The 19,255-nt window shown below is 35.4% G+C and overlaps 1 protein-coding gene and 1 non-coding gene across 2 annotated transcripts in view; one reads left to right on the top strand and one right to left on the bottom strand.

Moving 5' to 3' along the window:
• Positions 1 to 19,255, bottom strand: part of Ammecr1 (Alport syndrome, mental retardation, midface hypoplasia and elliptocytosis chromosomal region gene 1) — a 130,259-nt gene that overhangs the window by 74,136 nt on the left and 36,868 nt on the right. The window contains exon 2 of the mRNA XM_008852955.3: positions 665 to 775. Within this exon, the coding sequence (XP_008851177.1) occupies positions 665 to 775 (111 nt within the window). The remainder of the gene's footprint in view (positions 1 to 664; positions 776 to 19,255) is intronic.
• Positions 17,682 to 17,751, top strand: LOC115067665. Its single transcript, XR_003847036.1, has one exon. It is a non-coding gene; the product is annotated as a small nucleolar RNA SNORD104 (small nucleolar RNA).

The following is a 19,255-nucleotide window of genomic DNA, read 5'->3' as shown; positions in this document are numbered from 1 at the left end:
TTTTGGAACACAACTTGTTGGAAGTCTAATTTGACCAAAAAAAAAATCAGATGGCTTGTTAGATAGCTTTCTGTGAATTGAGAAATTAAGAACAAAGTCTTAATGAACAAAGTAATGAGGTGCTCGTTACCTTATCTTGTGTTAGAAGAAACAAAATAAGCAAGCAACAACTAATTCGGGGGTAAAGTGTGAATGTGAAGATGATGCTGCCAGGCTGTGACATCACTTTCATCCCAGAATCTCTTTTGAATTTTTAAAGCACTTAAAAGTGTAACAAAATGTGTAAAATGGAAGACACACCAACTATTTTTGAAAGGTCTAATAGTCAACAAATAATTGCTGGTAATACAGAAATAATATTTTTCATAACTTGTTAACATTTAGTCATCCATCTTCAATTTATACAAAATAAGCTGTCCACTTGAAGAGAAAAATCATTTTAAAACATCTATGGCATGATACATGTCACCACAACATTTTACATAATAAGAAATATTACCATTACTTTATGAGAAATTAATTGGACACCAAGAAAGAAAGACCTGACATGAAAGGAGTAAAGAATGTTAATAATTTGGTAAAAGAAAAGGGCTTAAAGTATTAAGTTCAAGCATCATAAGCTTTTTTTAGTGGAGAAGTAGAGGTAACAAAAATTGGTCTTCACCTGGTAAGTGTGTACTCCCTGAGTCCTGAATGCAAATTCATGGCAGAAAAAGTACCTATGCATCCACGCAATCTTTTGTCTCGACCAATCTTCCATGTTACAAACAGTGGGCTGTAATGGAACATAAAAATAGGGTAAATCAATCAATTCAACTCAAGCCATTATTTACTGAATACTTACCATATGCTAGGTTAGGTGCCTGAGATACAAAGACCAAAAGACAAGCTCTCAAGGGGCTCAGGGTCTAGCTCAGTAAAAGAGTATTTTTCACATTGTATTGAGTATCTCCTGTATTTTAGAGATCAAAATTAATGTTTTTAAAAAGGATTTGTTAGTCTTCATCAATAACTCTTAAAAACCGATGTTGGCTTTCTTATTTACAAATGGAACATAGTAAAACAGGTACTCAAATCTAAGTAATGTTGAATATACAGCCTCAACCATCACACATGACAGATGAATTCCTCAATTAGACCTAGGATTACCAATTGATTTGGAAGTCTAATTTAGAAAATTGGGAGGGGGAAAGAAGCAACTTCAATAAACACTTTTTTAAAAACACACTCTGAACGTGCCATGAAAGATGAAAGGCAGTCATTGCTCTATAGGAACTAGTGCACAGGGTATATGCTCACACCTAACACAAGGCCAAAGGAAGCAAGCACTACAAAACCACATTTAAATGACAACAAGTTCTGACAGACTGCCACAATGGCATACTGGTTCCCACAGGAACAATGTAGATAAACCAGGGAATGCTACTAAAAGTTACCTTCTTCCATGAACCAAATACCCAGTAGTATTGAAAAGGATGACTGAAGCACAGGGTCAAAGGTGGCAATCAGGTGCCATATCACCTATACTGAAGGTACTACAGTGAAAACCAAAAGTATAGTTCACATTTCCTGTGTTTTAGCTCCTATCTCCTAGATAGAATTTTTGATTCTAAGTGTCAATTTAGAATTTTTTTCTATAAATGCTCTTGATTAGCAGTTCATCAAAAGACAAGAATTAGAAGGGATTACAATATCACTAATTCTTTCATGACACAGAGAAATACTAGAATAAGATGTATGCATTGAATCTAAAGAAAAAATTTCACCTATTCATTTTTTAATTTCCAACTTGGGTAGTCCACATCAGGTACTACTTCTATGGGGAATAAGATCATCAATCCTCTCCCATCACAATTACTAGACAATATCTCTGCTTTGGCAGCTTCAGAATAAAGTGTGTCACCATATATATATATATATATATATATATATATATACCTTGATGACTTTTCAATATACAGACCTATACTTTATATTCTCATCCTCAGTGACTTGAATAAAAAAACCTAAAAAGTGGGAATTTGTTTCTTACCAAAACATTCAAAATGAAAGTAATTTAAAACTACCATAAGTTCATTCCTTTTACCTCACTAAAGTACATACACACATCATTCTTACAATAACATAACCACATCTTCTTGAGTAAATACCCAAAATATACAAGATAAACAGAAGTATACAAGCTAAACACTATATTGAACTATGAAATATACTGGAAGGCATTTCCCCACATCGTTGGGGAAAATGCATGTGGTTTATTATAATGCTATGCTCACTCTTCAGGGAATTTTTAATTTATGGTTGGGGGTGCTACAGAATTGTACTTTTACTAAGCAGCCCTGAAAGCCAAGGCATTTCATAACAACCAAGGGCATGGGGATATAAAAGTAAACAGTATATTAGCGAACAGGTATCTGACAGACTTCATAACATGCTGTGGTCTCTTCCAGATTTAACATTCTTTAAATGTTTGGCACTGTTGAGTATGTGTTGTAAAGAGGGCTCATAACAGTAAAACAGATGCAAAGTTATCTACATTTTTCCTATATCTTACCTACCTAGGCAACATCCACTTTAGGCGTTAAGATTGTAAGGAAGCATCTGTGAAGAATGGGAAGGAGTGCTACTGGACAACCCCACTATGTTTATGAGATGTCTGAATATGTAAGAAATCAGACTTTTAGTAGACTGAATAAAATTCTTCCTTAAAAGTTTGGGCTCTCATTTGTCATTTACAAATGCATGTCCAAAAATCTTTTATTTTTTTTAAAGTGTCCACAGACTTAAAAATAACTACAATGTCTAAAAGCATCATTTAATGGGAAAAGAATCCAGGAAGTTGAACATTTCAACATAGATTGATAGAAAGAAAAAAAAAAAACACTGAACACAAGAGATAGTACCATGCGTGTGATAATGACTTTGTACAGGGCAATGGCTGCAGGAACATTCAATACGTGTTATCTAAAAATAGTTAGAACATGTTTTCATTCAACAAGTAGGAAAGGAAAAGGCCATTTCATTCTTAATATGCTATTAAAATATGTATGAGTTCCCTAAAGTACATAAGCCATCAGTACAATCAGAATCATATCAAAGGAGAGTTTTGCACCTGTAGTGGGTAGCTATTCAATGACAAAGACATAAGGAAAATAGTTCATAGTAAGATAAAGATTGAATGTTTTTAGAAAATGCTTTTCGCCATATGGCATAAGGCCACCTACATACATTGAAAAAATACTACAATCTACAAAAGGCTCAAAATGAAATGAAATATTAATGGAAATATTTATCTAAGGGCAACCAGATGTAGTTTTTTAGGGAGTTATGCTACTTCTGAACATTTTGTACCAGTATGTTTTGAGAAACCTTTGGAGTAAGCCCCATTTTTCCAAGTCTCTACATAGAAACAGGAAGCAACCACTTAATCTAGGTGCATCCACTCTGCCAACTGGCAGTAAATACTGTCAGATCAACAGTGAGTCTTAGAGAAATGTATCCGCATGAAAGTAGCAATAGTAAAAGAAGCAATGTAACTCTGAACAGAATACTGCACAGTCCAAGTTCCATGCCACTTCCAATGCCCCTCTCCTGAGAATGATCTATCGATTTCAGCCAGAACAAATTAGAAATGTGTTTGTTGGAGTAGAGTACAATTAGGTGAGACAATAAAATAACATGTACTTACTTAATAACATTGTGCCTCAAGGCCTATCTCTACTTCCATACCAACATAAAATGATTAGCTACAAAAGCAGACCATGGCGAACTGTCACTCTGGCAATTTTCTCTTGTTTAGAATGAAATTTATAAGTAGCAGCATTACTGAAATAATATCAGTCCTACCAATATAATAATTAATTATAACATGGGTATTCAACAAGATTATTTAAGAACAGATGAAAAGGAAAAGAAAAAAGCCTTGCACTTTTGTTTCTTCTGTTATCAAATAATGATTGTCTGTCAATTGTACTTGGGATAAACAACAACATAGCTCAAATCCAACCTCATACCATGCAGTTAAACTCAACAACATAAGTCTCCGGAATCTAGGAAGCTAAAGAAAAACAGAAATGATGGTGTCTTCTTTCCATCACTAAGCTAAAACCTTTCTCTTCCTAGTTCGACAAAAAGAAGTTATATATTTCCTTTCCACGTCATATAAATTACAGGTTCAATACATAGAAAATATGATTAAATCTTCAATTAGTCAGCACAGTTTGTTATAACAAGTGTCACTGACTGGATGGCTTTAAGAAACTTTCTTATAGCTCTCAGGGCTACAAAGCCCAATATGAGGGTTATGGCAGTGCACAGTTCTTGGAAGCCCTCTTTCAGGCTTGAAAGGCTACTTTGTCCTCATCTATGAGCATGGTGGGGTGGCATCTCCAGAGCAGTAAGCACGGCTATCTTTTAAGTTATCACAGAATTGGAAAATTCATTGAATATTGCAGTTAACCATGTAGGTAAGCTGAAGTTCCAGTCTCCTGTTCTTACTCCTCTTCTCAGAAGTGAAGAGATTAGTTGAGGAGATGCCAGGATGAACTAGAAATGCCAGATGATCTAGAAAGACTAGTACTAGTTTACAAGATCTTACGCTGTTCTCATTAGAAGCCCACAGTAAAGTCTACCATTTCATCCTTGATGGCTTACCACACCCTTTCTAACCCCTTCTCATTTCATGTTTTCTTGTTATGTTGCCAGCCTTCCTGAAACCCAGGTTTTCTGCCTATTACCTACAACTTCCATCAATCATTATTCAGCTAGGTATAGGATCTGATTCTTGAATTAATTCATGCTATGGAATGAATAATCTTATGTTCAGATTATCTGAACTGCAAATTGGTCAGAAATGAGAAAAAGTAGGCTAAATTTGGGTAAGTGGGGAGAAGGTAAAGTTCAGATACATTTGACACTTTCTCATCCACACCAATCTTTTATTATAGATGATGGAAATACCCTAAACAATATACACAATCCTCCCACCAAACTTTGTATGCAGCCTGCATCTCATGGTACCCAGAAAACTAAGGTGATGGGAACAGATAACATGGATAGTACAGAAGATTACAAATCGAAAATTGGGAATCAGGAATTACCATCTTCTAATACATTTCTTTGTCTATTATGTTCAGAAATAAAATAATAACAGCATTATATGTTCTTTTTTATAATTCCAATTTAGTTGGTAAATGCCAGAGGAAGGGAGGTAGACTAAAGTCTAGCAGATGATTAGGAAGGCTGAATTTTTTTTTAAAGAAATCAAGGCTAATCATCACTGACATAAAACCACCCAAATCAAAAGCATACTTCAGGAGATTACAATGATTCTGCCAATTTTTGAGCTGAAGAAACCATTTCTTCCCTAGAGCAAGACTAAATCAACAGTTTTCAGCAAACTTCTTTAAAAAAATTCAGTTCAGGCTGATAGCCTAATTTTTTACTGAAGTCCAATTTACATGGAAATGATTACCAGGACTGGAAAAAATAACATAATATCTGCACATATTTTTCCTAATTTACACTGCATTGGGCACTGAATATATAGTAATATTTTGATGATAAGTTGTGGTTTCTTTCCTGATAATAGGAACATACCACAAAATTTTATTGCTTGAACATCTATTTTATAAATTTTAAGTGACAATTTGATATGGATTTCAAAAATGAAATAATTTTTATTTGTATTTCCTATTTTGAAGCCACTTTTTTCAAAGAGCTTTAAAACATGCAACTCAGCTTTGCTATGAAAAGAATTAATTATTTTAATATAAAACAGATTGAGGAAAGGGGAACTTTATTATTGCAGTCTGAAGATTCCTAAACTCAGTATAAACAAAACTAAGAAAAACAAAATTCAGTCCAGAAGTTTTAGAATGAATATTAGTGGACACAATTAATGGGCAAAGTCTTCTTTTATGTTTCTATGCCATTAAAGACTTTTATGGGACTTTGTTTTGGTACTTTTATTTGATTGCGTATGCAGCATAATTAGGAAATTCATAATGCTTTAAACAAAACAATTGGAAACAACTAAGAGACCAGATTTTGTACCTATATTTTATCTTCTGTTAATGATCTGTTTTGTATGATCTTGTCTTCGCTGCTGAACCCATTTAGGAGAAATGGAAAATGGGAAATATGCTCAAATATTTAAACACAAATGGAAAAGATCTGGAAGATTATTTAATTTCTTCGTTCTAGATTTTTATCTTGTTTCCCACTCCACGGGGATGTGATGATATGTGTCAACCTAATAAGTAAGACCTGCAATAAATCTGATGCATTTGTTTTTCACATGGTTTCTGGATTTAGTAAGGTTAATTCTTTTGATTTTAAGGTACTTCTACTAGATTACGTGCTCCAATGGAAGAAAAGAATTGGAAAGTCACAGCATTATAGCAGAAAGGCAGCAAGACCTTTTCATCTTAGGGGGAGGAATAAAATTAGGTTCTAGGGAAAAAGTAGGCAACTGAGACTATATTTGACCTCTCCATCCCTTCTTTTACCTTTCAGAAAATAGTTTGTCTCAAGAGCCTCTACCATGAAATCTCTCTCTCTCTCTCTCTCTCTCTCTCTCTCTCTCTCTCTCTCTCTCTCTCTCTCTTGTGTGTGTGTATGTGTATGTTGGTGGTGATTGAATTCAGGGCCTCACATGTTGGGTGAGCTATGTTATTCCCACCCTACAGTGTTTTGGGTTTTTCTAGAATTGACATCTTACCTCCAAAATGCTTCTTAAATATAAATTTTACTAAAATATACATTTTATGTAATAAAGGTACCGAAATGAAGTGAATATTCAATAAATGTTGACAAATGCAGCCATATATATAAGCGAAACCACAATCAAGATATAGAACCCATTATTACCCGAAACGTTCCTGTATACCCTTTTGTAATTACTTCCTTTCTTGCAACCCTGGACCTTGGCAGACACTAATCTACTATCACTGTACTTTAGCCTTTTCTACAATTTCATATAAATGAATGCATTCAAACTGTAGTTCTTTGTGTCAGTATTCTTTCACCTACTATAATGTTTTCCATATGTAAACATGCTGTGTGGTCATCATTATTGCTAGGAATTCCACTAAAATGCTTTTTCTTCTTTTGAAAAGCATCTTATTTTTAACACTAATGCTCTCCAGACTAGGCTCAAATTTGAGATCCTCCAGTCTCAGACTCCCAAGTAGCTGGGATTATTAGGCACATAGCTCTGAATCCATCCAAAATGAACATATTTAATATACACAATTTGATGAATTGTTTGTATATTTACAAACAACTGTGATACCATTAGCACAAATAAGGTAACAGACATATCCAACAGCTCCCCAAAGTTGCATCACTTCATTTTTGTTTTGCGGTAAGGACACTTAACCTGATCTTTACCCTCATAGCTTTTGATGTGCACAATATTGATTACAGGTACTACATTGCATAGCAGATCTTTACACGTAATATCTAGCATACCTAAATGCTAATGCACATTGAACAACTCCCAATCCCAAGTCCCCAGTAACCACTACTGTATTATCTGCTTCTACTGTTGAACTATTACAGATACCTCACAAAAGTGTAATCGTGCAGTGTTTGTCCTTCTGTGACTGGTTTATTTCACTTAGCATAATAGTCTCCACATTAATTCATAGTTATAAATATCAATATTTCTTCCATTTTAAAGGCTTTACAACATTTCCTTTACTCATTTATATGTTGATGGTCATGGGGTATTTTCATAAATTGGCTACAATGAATATTATTGCAATGAACAATGGACTGCAGATAAGACATAAGATCTTGATCTCAATTCCTCTGGATATGTACTCAAAATTGAACTACTAGAGTATATGGCCATTTTGTTTCAAAATTTTTGAGGAACTGCTATACTTTTTTCCATGTCTGCTGTATCACTTCACATTTTTAAGTCTGTTTTTATTGAATTTTTGTATATTCCATACAGAACATCTCAATCAATCATAATCATCTTTTTACCCCCATCCCCAATGGCACCTTCCCATAGCCCCCCCCCCACTGAAGCCCATATACTCTGTCATACCTGTTAAGGCCCACTGTGTCAAGTCAGTGTTTACAGACGTTCCCCAGTGCAAGTCCATCCACTGAGGTCTAGTCAGCCTATCTAGAGTCCCTTGTTTTAGGAAGATCAGTTCTTTTTCATCTAGCAGCTATCATTTGCCAATATTTCTTTAGATAAGACTGTGATCTTATCATTTGCCAATATTTCTTTAGATAAGACTGTGATCTGCTGTTAATTTCCCAAGTTCTATGCTGGGTTTCTGTCTACCTGAGTTTACATGGGACTTGTGTATGCTGACACCATTGCCATAGAATCATATGAGCAAGTTCCCAGGAGCTTGTAGGACTGTTTCCAGATGGGCCTGCACCCCCTCCCTGGCTCTTACAATCTTTCCACCCCCTCTTCTGCAATGGTCCCTGAGCCTTGGGTGGGTGAAGTTTTATAAAGGACCAGCATTCAGCAGACTCTTGATCTCTACACTTTGGCCATTTGTGACCTTTTGTGTTCCTGGCCCTCTGCTGAATGAGGGAGCTTCATTAGTGAGAGCTGAGAGATTCATTAGTGTCCTCTTCTATACTACTGTTCTATGTTCCATAAGCCTCAAGTGTTCCATGTGTCACTTATGCCTGGGCAATTCAAAGATAATGTCCATGTGTGACCAGTTGTGGTACTAGGTAATAGTCTCTGACTGGTGCAAAATGAGCTTCTTTGATGAGTGGTGACTGGGATATTTGTCTGTAAATATAAGGATACATATTTTGCACATAGCAAGAAATTACATTAGGCTATGGATGTGACAGTCTTGGGGATTTCTCTAAGATCTATGACCACTCCAGCCATGTATATTTGGTTATGTGTACATTACCACACTTGTTTCCTCCCACTGAGTGAGTTTTAGCCCAATTAGGCAGCTGTTGCTTGCCCCCAAGATAAAAGTCCTACTACTATACCAATGTTGTCTGCTGTGCTGGCCACTGATGTAGTTATTTGGTCTTGAAGGCGGTGTTGGACCATCCATTGATGTTTTCCCTTGGCACCTTCATAGGGCTCTCCAAAGCTATGAGAGCTAGCCTTCAAAGGAGTGGTTTCAGGTCAGTTGCAGTTCTATTGCTCCAAATCCTGTGTCCAAAGTATCTTCTTCAGCAGTAGAGCCTTATCTTCAAGTTCTGGGAGGACATCAAGGGCTGTGGCAATAGCCTGTGTAATTCTGGGAGTCTCTTGGACCACCCCGGCCAACAAAAGGAAGATTTCTTCTGTCTGGCACTGTTTCTTGTTATGTAGCCTTTATTCCAATCTTGTCTGCCTCATAAAATGAGTTAGAAGAATTCTATCTTCCTCTATTTTCTGAGTTTGTTTTATTTGTTCCTTAAACATTTGATAGGATTCACCACCCAAAGAATCAGAGGCTAGAGTTTTAATTAGGAGATTACTGTTAATTTCAAATTTAATCACTTTGATAGATTGCTTTCAGATTTTTTTAGTTCTTTTTTTTTTAGTTCAACTTGATCAACTATGCCTTTCAAAGAATTTTTTGGCTTATCTAATTGTAGAATCCATTGGCACAATATTCATATTATTCTCTTATTCTTTTAATAACTTTAAGAACTGTAGTTGGATCTATTATGTTGTTTCTGACATGGGAAATTTGTGTTAACATGTCTTTTCTCTTTCTAATCTTTATGTCTGGCTATTTGCTTGTAAATTTTACTGACCTTTTCTAAGAGCTAATATCTTTCTAAATATTTTTCCTGTATTTTTTGTTGTTGATTTCTACTTTTCTAATTTATTTAGCTGGATGAATTTGATCTTCTTTCATAGTTTGTTAAAGTGGAAGCTTACTGATTCTAGACCCTCCTTTTAAAACAATGAATTTCCCTCGAAGCACTGTGGTATCTGCAACTAAAAATTTGCATATGTTATATTTTTATTATTCATAATAAATATTTTGTGATTTCTCCTATGATTTGTGCTTTGGTTCGTGATATTTTTAGATGCATACCAGAAGCTAAGCATGGTAGTTCATGGTTGTATTCCCAGCACTTGAGAAGCTAAGGTAGGAGGATCATCATGAATTTGCAGTCAACTTGAGCTGTATAATAAATTCTAGGCTGGCTTGGATTATACTGTGAGACTCCCTCCAAAAATAAGAGAGAAAATAAGAAGCATACTGTATAATATCCTGATATTTGGGGAGTTTCAGATATATTTCATTATTATTTCTAATTAAATTTCATTTTGGTTAAATTATAAACATTAAATTACTTCCTTCTTATGTATGATGACAGTTTGTTTTGTGGACCAGTGAATGGTCTATCATAGTGAATGTAACATTTGAATTTGAGAAGAAAATATATTCTGGTACTGTGGGGGCCAATGCTTTACAAATATCATTTAGATCCAGTTGGTTAGTAGTGTTCATCAAATTTTCCATCTCCTCATTGAAGTTTATCCACTAGTTCTATCAAGTATAACTTAAGAATGTTAAAATATCCAACTATGATTGTGGTTTTCTCAATTTATCCTATAAAATATATGCTTATTTCCTCTGTATTTGAGGATCTGCAAATTTATGATCATTACCTTCTTGATGGAGTTGATCCTTTTATCATTGAGGAATGGTCAGCCTTATTCCTGGTAAAAGCACTTGTCCTAAAGTCTGCTTCACCTTACGTTAACATAGTCACTCTGGCTTCCTTTCGATTACAGTTCATATACCATTTTCTATATTCTTGTTTTTAATCTGAGTTTATTCATAAAGTCAGTTTCTTATCTATAGTATATTGTAAATCTTGCATTTTTACATAGCATTTTAAATAAGAGTGGGTCACATTACTTATATTTAACTATTGGTATGGTTACATTTAAGTCTACCATGTCCATATTTCAGAATGTGTATGTTTATGTGGGTGTGCAAATGTGTGGGAGTGTGTGTGCATGCATTTGCACATGTATGTGAGGGCGTGTGTGCCACTGTGTGCGTGTGTGTAGAGGTCAGAGGTAGACATTAGGTATTACCAAGTCTAGAGCTCGCCATTTTGGCTAGACTGGCTAGCCATGCAGTCTCCAGTGTCTGCGTGTACTTGTTCCCCAGCTCTGGGGTTACAGATGTACAATGCATTACCAGGCTTTTGAGTAGGTGCTGGGGATCCAACCTCAGATTCCCATGTTCGCACAGCAAGCACTTTCCTCACTTCATTAGCGTCCCAGTCCCTGGATATATATTTTTCATATTGCCCATTTGTTTTCCATTTCTATTTTTCTGGGTGTTAAGCAAGCATATTTTTGTGTTCTATTTAATCACCACTATTAGTGTGGGGGGGGTGTCTTTGACACAGGGTCTCCCTATAGCCCTAGGTGGCCTGGAACTCACTATGTAGACCAGGCTGGCCTTGAACTCACAGGGTTCAGCCTGCATCTGTCTCCCAAGTGCCGGAACTAAATCACCTCTCTTAGTTTATTCTATCTATGAGTAGTTGCTGTAGATTGTCTAAAATGCACCTTTAACTTATTGCAATATATCTTTAAGCAATATTAGAACATTTTCCATCAGTGTAAGGATCTTAATAGTACCCTTCCATTTCAGACCTCCAGTCTCTTACATCATGCTTACTTCTACATAAATCATAAATACCACGATAGGATTATTAATTTTGCTTTAAGTAGCGACCCAAAATTAAAAAAAAAAAACTTTTAAAATGAGTAACAGTATTTTCTATTTGCCCTACATATGCCATGCCTGCCTGGCACTCTTCATTATTATTATAGAGTTCCAAGGTTCCATCTGGTCTAATATTACTTCTGTCTGAAGAACAATTACTAATACTTTTTATACTTAAGGTGTACTAGTACCAGTTCTTTCTATTTTCATGTGAAAATAAGTATTTCACCCTCATATCTTTTTCTTTTTTTAAGGTACTGTCATCAGCTATGAATTTATAGTCAGAAGTACTGTTTTTCTCATGTTGTGCACTTTACAGATGTCACTCTATTGTCCTCTGACTGTCAATGTTTCTGATAAAAAGTGAATGACCATCTTTACCTAATGTGTTTCTCCCACCCAGCAACATTTAAAATGCAATGTCACTAGTTTCAACAAATTGATTTTAATTGTCATAGTTTAATTTGCTCTCTAGTTTTCCTGTTTTGAGTTACTGAATTTCTTAGATTTATTGGGGGGTGGTCATAGTTTTCATCATATTTGGAAGTTTTATAAACGTTATTACTTCAACATTTTTTCTATCTCTTCTCTTTCTTTGACTCCAGTATATATATATATATATATATGAATCTGCTTGCTACTGTTACCCCTCTCAATGAATTCCATTCTGTTTGAGAAGATAATTTCCATTCTTATATATTCAATTTCATCAATCTTTTTCCCCTGTAGTGTTTGATTTGCTCTTTATCTCATCTAGTGGATTTTTATTCCACTTGATAAACTTTTAAGTTCCAGAAGTTCCTTTTGATTCTACACAGTCTTCCATTTCTTTATTTATGTTTTATTTTTACTCCTTCAATGTATTTTCAGAGTTTCCTTAAAGTCCTTTTCTGCTAATTCTCTAGTTTTGTTTCTACTGACAATTTTCCTCCTAGCTGCAGGCCACATTTTAGTGCTTCTTAGCATAACTAATTTTGGGAATACTAGATCTTTTTAATAATTACATTGTTGAGTGTCTGGATTTTGATGTGTTCCTTCAAGGAGTAGTCCAGTTTACATGCAGTGAAATTATTGTTGGATAATTATTTTTCAAAGTGTACTTTTGTATTTTGTTCAGATTGGATTGGGATAGCCTTTACTCTAAGGCTACTTAACCCTGCTACTAGGTTAAGAGCACTTTAGGGTCTCTACTGTATACACAGGGCATTAAAGAAGGTCTCACAACTCTACCTATGTACCTGTTGCCCAATGTCTGAATATGTTTTTCATGTTTTTTGTCTGGTTTTCAGTTGGGTATAAGACATATGACTTGGAAAGCAACTAGTTCTTTTTCATGAAGAGAAGTGGAAGTCTTAAAGTCTTTTAACCCTGAGTCACTTTAAGGGTCAAACTTTATGGTAGGTTTCACATCTGAAATGTGGAAAAACTTGTCACAAATAATAGAAGATTACTGCCAACAGGAAAATGGTTCTGGAACCAGAAGGCAAAGGGACAGATCTCTTTAACTTTGACAGGTGGTGAAGAATATGAAGTGACTCAGCCAATTTCAAGAGCAACACACTGCTCAAACCCAAAGGTTAGAGATGTCACTGTTAAGAAATTTCACATTGAAAACTCTAATGCCCAAAGTAATGAAATAAAAAAAAAGCACTCAGGTAGAAATTGAACTTGACAAAAGTGTCAGTCACATTGATATTTCCTTCTATAAGCCTCTGCCAAAAATAGAACACTCTTTTTATTCTACCTCCATGAGTTAAAAAATAAATAAAATCTGAACAATCTCATTCACAACACCTAAAATCCTTAAGTTCTTAGTAGTCATGAAGTACGTCTGATGTATATGTGTTTTGTTACTGCCATTTTTTTAGCTATGATGATTTAAACTGAGCTGCCTTTTGAGAGACAAAAAAAAACCAAGTAAATTTCTACAGAACATTATCATAGGGCCTGGAGAGATGGCTCATTGGTTAAGAGCACTGGCTGCTCTTGCAGAGGACCTGGGTTCGATTCCCAGCATCCACATGGTGGCTAACAACCATTTATAACTCCAGTTCCAGGGAACTTTGATGCCCTCTTCTGATCTCCACAGGCATTGCATGACACATGCACTTACATACATGCAGGCAATACATTAATACACATAAAAATAAAAAAATTTTTTAAAAAAGAATATTAGGATAGCAATAAGAAAGCTAATGCAGGCAAATGACAGAAAAGGAAAATGCATGAATGACAATGGCCAAGAAGTCAAGGTAGTATGACAGTAAAGGGCAAATTCTTCAGTACCTATAAACCAGCCTTCTTGCTTTACCCTCTTCTTTAGTAATCCTATGTAACTTCCCACTTCAAAGCCTAAATTCTTCTTTGTAAACAAATCAAACAGAGGTTAAACAAAGGTGTCAGCCCCCCTGACAAGAAAAAAAAAATCACAGCAGTTCTACCACCAACCTCTATATAACAACTTCCTATGTATATTTAAATGCTTGTGTTTAAAACGTCTCCAGCTGAATGGCTAGGTCCATGGTAAAATTCAGATGAGCACAAGGTCTAGAAATGAGGGCAACCCACTCAGTTTAATTGCTTCAGTTTAAGAAGAAAGCGTAACTGGTCAGGCCTGGTGGCACAGGCCTAATCTCAGCTACTCAAAAGGCAAAGGTAGAAGGGTTGCAAGTTCAAGGCTTACCTGGGCTACAAAGTGGTTCAAGACCAGCTTGGCCAACTTACTTTCTCAAAATAGAAAGTAAAAAGAGAGCTGGGGGTACAATTCAGTAGTACAGTGCTTAAGTGGCATGCTAAATGCTCTATTTCCTGTACCTAGACAAGGTGGAATGAAGGAGTGAGGGAGAAGAGGTCATGAAAGAATCTTTTCTTCAATGGAATGAAACAGAGCAATGGCAACATTAAATAGTTACAAAATAACTCATTAGAAAGAAACCATTAGAATTCAGTTAAATTCAAATAATTTTTATAGGAATACATTTGTAATTTGGTATTGTGAGAGTAAAATTTCCAAATAATTGTTTTATTCAAAATAGTTCTTGTAGTAGACTACAAAATTATACAGTACATAAAGGTGTTCTAACCCAATGTTGATTCAATGAAAGGGTTGCTTCCACTTCATCGCAAATCTATCTGGGACGATTAGATTCAATTTGAGAAATCTAGGTTATAGAATTTTAAAAGAAACATAGTTTTATTATTTTGAAATACACTGTCACCTGCCCATCCCCACTTTCTCCACTAAAGTAGTACTTTAATACACAGGCAAATAATAAACTGGTAATGAGAGCATCAACACTTCACGTCTGTATGTGTATATGGTACTGGGTACTCAATCCAGGGGCTTGCATATGCTAGGCAAGCACTTTACCATTGCACCACATCCCCAGCAAAACATCAATTTTTGTATATTTCAACAGAAGCTCTTTCAAAGCTAGAAGGAGGGCAATGTTTAGTTTATTCAATCTACAAGAAATGATTATCATTTCTAAATATGACAAAGGGCCGGCCAGTGGTGGCACACTTTTAATCCATGTGTTCAGGTGGCAAAAGCAGGAGTATTAGTTCTAGCCTAGCCTAACTACATAAGGAGACACTACATACATAAGGAGAACTACATAAGGAGACACGATCTCAAATAAGTATAGAAGGAAAAGGAAAATGTGACTAACAAACCAATTGAGAAGGCTTCTATTCTTGAATAGGATATTTTAAAAACTAATTTCAAAGCATAAAAGGAAAATTATTTGAGATCAAGAAAACATTTTATTTTGAAAGTCTACTTATGTAAAAGAGTAAATATGATAGACAGGATAGCATATTACAAATGGCTAACATTTACTGACATGCTATGTCCCAAGACTTTGAAAAGCATTGCTTATATGCAATACTACTTTTAAATCATCATAAAAATCCTATGGGGGAGAAATAATTATCCCTCATTTTAAAGAGAGGGAAACAAAGTGTGTGAGAGAATTTGCCACTAGTCACACAGCCATTAAGAGGTGGAGTAAAGATCTGGCTCCAAACATTGTGGTTCTGGAGTCAACTCTGTCACATAGGATAGATGTATTTTTATGTAACTAGGCTGAAAGCGTAGGTCAGTGTGGTAGGGTGCCTGTCTAGCACATGTGAGGCCCTGAGTTCTATTGCTGGCGTTGAAAAAAAAAATCCCACTATATGATTTTGTAGAGCTTGTTTCTCAGTTGAATTGTATAAACATTTTCCTAGATGATTAATATTTTTCAAAATTATTTTAATGTCTCCATAATAGTTCATCACACAGGGGTTACAAAATTTAGCTAATCAATTCCCTCTTGTTAAGAAGTTGGGGGAAACCTTCTGAACACTAAAGTTTGTCAAGATTTCAGATTTATTTTCTAAGTATAGATTGCTTCATAAACAGAATTACTAAATCAAAGTTTGAAAATATTTTAAAACTCTATGTATTTTTATCAAAATGCTTCCCACATTGTCACTAAAAAGACTGACCTTCATGAGTTAAAACATCAATGATACTTATGGTCAGCATTTATGAATCATTTTAATCGATAACATCTGCTTTAAATGTTCTCATTGTCAAATCAGTAAAATACTACAACAGAAACAGACTGTCTTAATTTAAGACCAAATAGCAGTTACAGTTTAAAAATTAAACTCAAGTATATTTACTTCATGGTAAGAATGGCTTCTTTCCAACTTTTAAAACACTTATTTTATGGCCTAAATGCCACAAACTAAAAGCATTTGAGGAGCATTTTCTTAACCACAACATTTTCTTAAGCACAGCAAAGTTAACTAGATATTTTCACAGTATTTTCATAAATTTTCTTAAACACAGCAGAATTAACTAAATATTCTTAAATATGTATTTTCATTGTCTTGGTATAAGATACTATAAAGCAAGACTTCCATTTAAAAGAATCAAAAAGTAAAATAACTATGAAATTATTTGAGGATGTTAACTCCAAAAGTGTTTTTTTTCTTGACTTTCTTCTATAATCTATTTGGCTATGCCCTTAAAAATTAGATCAAGGCTGTCAAAGCTATACAAGAAAGTAAGGTCTTGGCCCAAATAATGGAAAAGAAGGTAAGCCCTGCAGAGAGCTGTCAGAGACAATCCTTTTTTGAGGCCATCTTCCGAAGACTAACTTTTAAAAAATGTCTCCAGAGGTAGCTGTTATAATTTTGTAATATATTGACATGGGCAAATTTTAAACTGCTTCATTTTTCTTCACAGTAACCCATCACTTTTTTTGTCTACCTGCTTGGCTGTAAGCCCCAAGAAGAGAGCTAGGCTAGCCCCTAGCATATAATAAGGACTAAATAAGTTTGTTAAAGGAGAAATGAAATAATTTAATCTAAAAGATCTAGAAATTATATAAATCATATACCAGGAACTCACAGTTCAAAACACTGTGGCTTAATAGGATAAAAGTGGTGGAACTGGGAAGGAAGGTACCAGAAGACATAGGCCTAAGGTGCAACTTTACCATCCAGTCAGAAGACTACACTCAAACAATTCATTTCATCCTCAAACATGGATATTCAAAATGGAGGCCACCTGCTTGAGGAACTGTTGTAGGAATGCTATAGTTTGGATGTAAAATGTCTCCCATAGGCTAACGTGTCTGCACAGTTGATCACTAGCTGGTGGTATTTATTTAGGAGGTTGTGGAAGCTCTGGGAGGTAAGTCGTAGCTGAAGGAAGTTGGTCACTGGGGGAAGACTTTGATGAGTACATTCAGGCCCCCTTCCTATTCTTTCTGCTTCCGGGTCCTCAGAGATGTAAGCAAGGAGCCTCATGCTCCTACCTCCACAGATGTGTTGGATCTGCTACCATGTCCAGGCATTACAGACTTACATCCCCTCAAACCATGAGCCAAAAGAAATTCTTCCTCCCTTAAGTTGCTGTTGGGTCACAGCAATGAGAAAAGCACTAATACATAACCCAAAGGCATTAGCAATTAAAAAATAATTTTGGCAGCAGTGATGACATTCCACTGTTTGCACACATTAGACTGCTGATGGGGGTGATGCAAATCAGAGTCTGAGCTGGAAAAAAAAATTTGGAAACTGCCATGTAGTAAATTCCTATTAATGAAGGTGGAACTATAAATGTTACTATCATTTTGGTCAATGAGACATCTGCTAGGTAGGTAGCCCTTCAATTTCTTTGCTTAGATGTCTGGTGGAATTGGGGATATTCTAAGTACTATGATTTATTATACTAAATGTCATTTGGTCAGTAGCTGTTGAAAGGATTCCATATCTAGGAAATATAAGACTCTGGACCTGATGGAGTGCAGGGCAAGAGACTGCACCCAGCTCAACCAAATGTTTCAGGGGGTTAAGAACATAAAGAAGGAAAATAAGAAGTAACATGCACTGGGAGCACTCTATGAGTTAAATACTATTGGGTATTATCACACGCCTTTAACATTTACATCAAGATCGTGTTACCTATGTTTAACTTACATTTTTATGTATAAAAATTTTAAATTAATTTAAAATTTCAAAAGACTGCTTTGCTTGCTTAAAACACTGATAGTATAGGACGTATATGATACTACCAACCAGGGCTATTTGGACTCAAAAGACACAGGAAAAATGCTTCTCATTTCCAGAGATGAACAAGCTTGTACATCATTTCCTCTACTGTGATCTCACCCAGACATTTGCTTTACATATGGGTGAAAATATATGAGTACACTCTATGCCATCAGGACCCAAATTATCAAGGAGAAAACTCTGAATCCGCAGTAAAACTTGTTTCTCAGTCTGGGTAAAGCAGTTAAGTCTGGCCCCTTGGTGCAGGTTGGTAGAAAATATCATAGCCTATTGAGTACATACTGCATGAGATTGGAAAACATTTCTCAGACACAACTTCAAGGATTCTCCATCTGAAAAATATCCACATTCAGGAATTAATAGATAACTGATTAAGGAAGACTGTTGTTTTTTATTTTAAAAATAATAATATGTCCAAGCTAAATGAAATGTTCTTCCTAGAAAAATCTGCCTTAGCTCATTTGAGTTGCTAAAATAAAATACCATAAACCAGGTACCTTATAAACAAGGAAAAAAATCTTTTTGTCTTTGAGACAGGGTCTCCCTGTAGCTCCAGCTGGCCTGGAACTCTCTATGCAGACCAGGCTGGCCTTGAACTCACAGAGATCCACCTGCCTCTGCCTCCAGAATGCTTAAAGGCATGCACCACCTCTCCTGGTTCAGAAAATATTTTTCTTAATAGTTCTGCATACTATGAATTTCAAGATAAAGGCAATGGCAGATTTAATGTCTGGTGAGGACCAGTTGCTAATAGACATCACCTTGTTGCTGTATGTTCACACTGTGGAAGGGATAAATAAGCATCTTTGGGCCTTATTTTTATAAGTGCACTCAGTCCTACTCATGAGATTCAAATAGAAGAGGCTCTAATCACCTCCCCCAAATCCTACATCTTAATTCCATCCACTTAGGGATTACAATTCAGTATATAAAGTATGAGGCAAAATAAGCATTCCTGTCATGGCACCTGGTAGGTAACTCTTTTCCTC

Source organism: Nannospalax galili, unplaced genomic scaffold (assembly GCF_000622305.1).
Source record: "Nannospalax galili isolate Female #2095 unplaced genomic scaffold, S.galili_v1.0 scaffold25, whole genome shotgun sequence".
NCBI lineage: Eukaryota > Metazoa > Chordata > Mammalia > Rodentia > Spalacidae > Nannospalax > Nannospalax galili.
This window is presented reverse-complemented; position numbering and strand designations above follow the sequence as displayed.